The sequence below is a fragment of the Lacerta agilis genome, chromosome 6, assembly GCF_009819535.1.
Source record: "Lacerta agilis isolate rLacAgi1 chromosome 6, rLacAgi1.pri, whole genome shotgun sequence".
Lineage (NCBI taxonomy): Eukaryota > Metazoa > Chordata > Lepidosauria > Squamata > Lacertidae > Lacerta > Lacerta agilis.
In genome coordinates, this window is record NC_046317.1 from 26,134,395 (window position 1) to 26,140,394 (window position 6,000).

The 6,000-nt window shown below is 41.0% G+C and overlaps 1 protein-coding gene across 6 annotated transcripts in view; it reads left to right on the plus strand.

Annotated features, from left to right (window-relative positions):
• ODF2L (outer dense fiber of sperm tails 2 like) overlaps positions 1–1,939 on the plus strand; it is a 33,127-nt gene extending 31,188 nt beyond the window's left edge. For all 6 annotated transcript variants that reach the window (XM_033151667.1, XM_033151670.1, XM_033151668.1 and 3 more), the window contains one exon: positions 1,359–1,939. In XM_033151667.1, coding sequence (XP_033007558.1) covers positions 1,359–1,487 — 129 coding nt within the window. In that variant the 3' untranslated portion in view covers positions 1,488–1,939. The remainder of the gene's footprint in view (positions 1–1,358) is intronic.
• The last annotated feature ends 4,061 nt before the right edge of the window (positions 1,940–6,000 follow it).

Consider the following 6,000-nt stretch of genomic DNA (forward strand, 5'->3'; position numbering starts at 1 on the left):
TTTCTCCAGCAGAACTCCCTTTCTTTCCACTGGTTTATTTCAAGACTGGTTTATTAAATTTTAAGCATTTTCCACTTCAAATTTTACTTAGGCTGACAGTTCAGAATAAATATGAAAGCAATAATATTCATGCTTAAGTAGAGTGTCATTGAGTTAACACAGAACGTATTCTTAATTCATCTTGCATCCATGCAGACACACAACGTGTACATATATGTATTTATATTGAGAATACATTATGAAAAGGGAAATACAGAACAGATTGTTGAAGTAACTTGCTGGAAGTAGGGTTGAATTGTAAGAAGTAATTTGCTGGAAGTAGGGTTGAATTGTAAATAGTTACTAACAAGGCCCAGAACTGCTTAAATGTGTATGATTGTTAGAGGGTATCACAATAAAATAAAATAAAATAAGAAACCCAAGTCCCAAGAAAGTAATTTGTTTGATCGCTTTTAACCAGAAGTGATTACTACAAATAAAAATAATGCACAGCCCTTACAAATTCTGGGACAGTTTTGACATTTATTCTAACCACATGTATTTTTAAAGATTATGTTCTCGTAAACATAAAAGCAAATCCTAAGAATCCCATGTAGATTTTATGGGGCTGGTGAATTATGAATGGATCCAATAAAAATACTATCAATCATTTTGTTTTAACAAGTACCTATGGTACCAAAAACATAATTTAAATTGGTTACAGGTGCAGTCTTTTTTTGTTTAAAAGAAAAACATGACTTCTGGGATTGTAGTGGATGATGATGCCACTGTTGCCTTTTCATGAGCAACTTGAACCTTTAGGATTAGCTCATGATGGGGCTCTATGGCCACGTTTTCAAGTGGAAAGTTGGTTAGAGATCAAGGTTGTTTGGGCTCCCCAGTGAAAGTAAGTTGGGTCTCTTGCTTGAGAGAAAATATGTTAAGAATTTTGGAACACCAGGTGCATTTTTCAAGTGTTGGTTTAGAACTGATAAATAATAACCATAAAAATAATCTGTCTTAATTGGTGTCCATCATTCCTTCTCTTTCTGATACTCAGGTGCGAGTGTAAGTAAAATGGCACCATTCGAGCACAAGGCAGAGATTTCAGAAGCCCCAGCGAAGCCCTGGCGTTTGTAGTGAAAAATTTAAGGGAGGAAGAAGTCTAAAAACAGTCCAATGAGTACTGAGCATGGAATACTAACCATGGGGAGGAGCACAGGGAGGCAGCAACCAGATGCGAGGGGGAAAGAATTGGAGACTCCTAGCAGAGAGGATGCTGATTCTCTGGGATAGTAGATGGATTGGTGTTCCACCATTTCGTTGTAGGCCTCACTTGAGTTTACTGATACACTTTCTTTGGGGTTTTTTCCCCTCAGAGAGAGAAACATCGTCAGATGTCCTTGAAGGAGTTGGAGCACAGCCTTCAAAGATCAGAAAACCAGAACCAGAGTATCCAGAATTATGTGAAGTTTCTGAAAACATCCTATGTAACCATGTTCGGTTGAAGTTTCTCATTTCAGCAAGTATCTCGTGTGGGGTGGCCAAACAAACCATGGTAAAGCAAGACTTGGGCACAGCACCAGAACATAGTTTTTGCAAAACAAAGCCACGATGGGTAAACCAGCAACAGGCATTCAAACAATCCATAGTAAACCATGGTTTAATAAACGAAGCCACAGTTTCAAAAATCCTTTGGATTGTTTTGTTTTTTACACAAATAAAAATCCTTTGCAAATCAGTTACAACTAAGAAAAAAGGCACCTAGTAGAAATGTGAATGTAGAGTATACTTGTAGAGTTCTGTCCTTTCTTTCTTTCTTTTTTACTGAAATGGTTTTTAAAGGACTCAACACCTGATAATTATATTGGTTTCACTAAGTTTTCTTGGTTTATTGACTATGAAAAGTCAGCACTGACTTTGGTTTTACATTTAATTTATAATAAAATTTTGAACATTTTCCTTGCTTTATTTTTCATACCTGCTATCCTTCTCTCTCTCCCCCGCTCCCTTCCTTCTACTCCGACACAGGGATGCTTCTCAAATCACTACTTCCCTAAACCAAAACAGCATTGCACCCTGTTGCTGATCACTGTATATGACCTTTGTGACTCAGCACCCCTGCTCCATGTCTGCCCTCGCCTCCTCTTTGCCACTCACCCAGTCCTCCGCTCACCCCAGAGGAAGGTTGGGATTCTTGCACCCCAACACTTTGAAGACACACACCGACTTAGTTCAACACAGCTGGACTGCCAAGGAGAGAAAGCACATGAAACACTATTTATAGTTGTGCTTTAGTGGCACCTGCAAATCGTGGCCATTCCCCTGGCTCCAGATCATTTATGGACATTTCACATCAAGATTTCCATTGGGCTTAATACAGATGCAAATATCACTTAACTCCTTTCACCCAGCTGTCAGACATCATCCTGTTGTTGTTGTTGTTGTTATTATTATTATTATTATTAATACACACATACCCTGCCTATCTGTCTGGGTTTCCCCAGCCACTCTGGGCGGCTCCCAACAGAACACTAAAAGCAGAATAAAACATCAAACATTCAAAAACTTCCCTAAACAGGGCTGCCTTCAGATGTCTTCTAAAAGTCAGACAGTTGTTTATTTCCTTGACATCTAATGTTAGGGAGTTCCACAGGGAGGGTGCCACTACCAAGAAGGCCCTCTGCCTGGTTCCCTGCAACCTCATTTCTCGCAGTGAAGGAACCGCCAGAAGGCCCTCAGTGTCCGGGCAGAATGATGGGGGGTGGAGACGCTCCTTCAGGTATTAAAGCCATTTAGGGCTTTAAAGGTCAGCACTTACACTTTGAATTGTGTTTGGAAATGTACTGGGAGCCAATGTAGGTCTTTCAGGACTGGTGTTCTATGGTCTCAGTGGCCACTCACAGTCACCAGGCCTAACTGCATTTCTGCTGATACAGTTTCATACAGAAATCCGACATTACTTTTTATCCTCCCAGAAGGACCGCAGAGTAAGTCACATAACTTCTTTAAAGGAAAGCCAGAAGCTATTATGGTTATTGACCCCTTTGTCTTGTGTGGGCATCTTTCCGGTCGATGCCGTGACAAGGACTGACTCATCACATTTACATGAGAAATTCACTTGGCCAGTTAAGACATTTCTTCAATAGTCATTTTGGTCAGTGGCTCATATTTTACCTCTGCCATCTTCACTGGCATCGCATAAGATTCTATGTTGATGCAGTGCAAGATGCAGCTGTTAACACTGAAAATGGTGCCAATGTTTTAGGTTTACAGCCCTATAAACGTCAAAGAATGAAACAAATGTCATGAGCTGATTTTGCTAATTGTTTTTATTGCTCTTACCTAAGCTGCTCCAAGAACTACATGCTAGAAATGAATAAATAACAGAACAACAGGGGCCCTTGTAAATTGCTAGAAAATTGAGGCCAAGCTAGCTAGGTTGTTAAATGTGTATTTGTGTTTATTTTGCATGTTTTTCTTTTTAAATGCAAACAGCTGCTGGGGAGGGAGCTGATAATTATTATGATTTTAGCAGGCAAGGAAGGGGAGTTCCTCTTCTGCCCTTCTGTCAAAAATCAAAAATTGCTCATTTCTAATTGCTGTTTGTATTGGAAGGAAAACTCCCCCTATGCAGCTAACCAGCAGAGGGAGCTGCTGTGCCGCTCTCTGCTGCACTTCCACCTGCAGTGGTCAGGAAAGGGTACTGCAGACTAGTAATTCAGCGGATGTCAGGTGACACAACGGACCAATAGGGTTTCAGCTGTTCCCTCCATTTTTGGTCCTTGAAAGTTTTATTTTTGCAGAAAAGGTGCAACAACCCAAACTGAAATAAACCAGGCAGAACAACGGTGTGGTGTAAATATGCAAGCTAGATTGGCCACATCCTTCAGAATACAGTAGCCACAAGGATTTCCCTAAGTCTTACCACAAGGCTCAACGGAAGTTAATAAATCTCTGCCATTTTATCCATCCAGATTGAATTCCCCGGGAACGGACAGGAAAGCGTCTCATATGAGTCCCAAAGTAACAGCGGGTCAGCCAGACTCATTTCACCTGTTCCCTTTTGCAGAACAAAAGGAAACAAAATACAGTTATAAGAACACAGAATGCAATGATCGGAAACACTTAAAATGCAGGGGGGGGGGAATTCTCCTTCTGGCCCAGGGGAGAATGAAACAATGTGCAATAAAAGCAGCAAGACCCTGGGGTTTGTTTAAAGCACTAGTTTGATTATAAAAGGGCAAACAAAATGATCTTTACGTGGTGCCAAAAAGACCACAAAGGAAGTGCCGCGAGGGAGGCTATTCAATCACCTGGGTATTCAATCATCAAGGAGGTGACCTGCCTCACAATTTATGTGAGAGTTTCTAAATATTTAAGGTCCGAGCCTGAATGTATTCTGGAAGTGGGAGGCCTATGTGTTCAAGCTGTCCTTTACGACTTGGGGATTTAACTAGGAAAATATAAGGAAATTCTAATTAATTTTGATCAAATAAAGAGTATTGTGCTGGGAGAAGGAGGTTCCTTCTGTCATCTAATCTAAGACACTTTTTTTAAAAAGCTAAGTAATTCAGCTCTGTGTTGTGTTCTTTTATCGCTTCCAAATGGTTAAAGTCGGTAAAAAGATTTTAATGTTAAGTCAAGACATTGAATTTCATTTATATCCTCTGCGCTGTTATAATGAAATGAAACACCTCCTGCATGAACAAAGCAACACAAGGAGAGTTTCTATTCATTATTTTGTATTAACAGTGGCTGGCATGTTCTGTGCTTTGAAAAGTACCTTTTAGTTGGCCTTTTTACCATCACCTTACAGAATTCAAATGGGCATCCCTAACCTGTATCTTTCATGAAGGATGCAATTATTGACTGATGGGTAAAGGACCCCTTCTTTTACCCTTCTGTTGACTCCCACAGCAACAGAAATCAGGAACATTCAAATTTTTACAGCAGCAGATGACAATCTTGATACAGTTGTGAGTGACGTAGAAGGAAAACAAAATTGAGACACTATTACCTTAGCACTTAAATGATTTTCATTGCCTCCTTTTTCCAACTAAAAAAGTACAGTGGACGCTCGGGTTGCGAACGTGATCCATGTGGGAGGTGTGTTCACAACCCACAGCATCTGTAACCCGCAGTGCTGCATCTGCATGTGCGCATGATGCAATTCGGCGCTTCTGTGCATGCGCAAAGTGCAATTTAGCGCTTCTGCGCGAGAGCCGAAACCCAGAAATAACCCATTCCAGTACTTCCGGGTTCAGCTCGTCCGTAACCCGAAAACGCGTAACCCACAGTGATCGCAACCTGAGGTATGGCTGTACAGCTATTTTCTCTCAGATCAAATGGATCCTTCATGTTAGACCCACAGCACTCACGGTTTTTTGTTCTTGTTTTTGTGAAAGATGGATCCTATAGCTCTTTTAACACACCAAAGTACTTCTTAAACATTCAAAAGACTCTTAAACAAACTGCTTTAAGGGGGTTGGGGCATAATCTCTGGGGGGAAAGACTGGCCTGAATAGATGGAAATTAGCATTTGGCCTAGCGTTGGGTTCTATTAGGGTTGTTCAATGAAGATTGCTTATTAACGATTACATTTCTCCCAAATTAAAATAATTTTAAGTTGTAGCGCTTGATGGAAAACAGGTGGTGATTCCCTTCCTGTTCCTGGCGATACTTTGTTTAGTTGGCGTATATGAAATACAGTCAAACCTCAGTTGTTGAACGTAATCCGTTCCGGAAGCCCGTCAGGCTTCCGGAATGTTTGACAACCGAGGCACCGCTTCTGATTGGTTGCAAGAGCTTTCTGCACTCGGCGGAAGCCGCATCGGATGTTTGGCTTCCGAAAAACGTTCAAAAACGAGCATTTCCGGGTTTTCGGCATTTGAGAGCCGAAACATTCCAAAATGGAGCCGTTTCGGAACCAAGGTTTGACTGTACTAATGCATGTAACCAGGAAACTTAGTTTTCCTTGAGGCTCTGTTGGCCCTACAGATGGGCCTGTGAGAAAGCTAT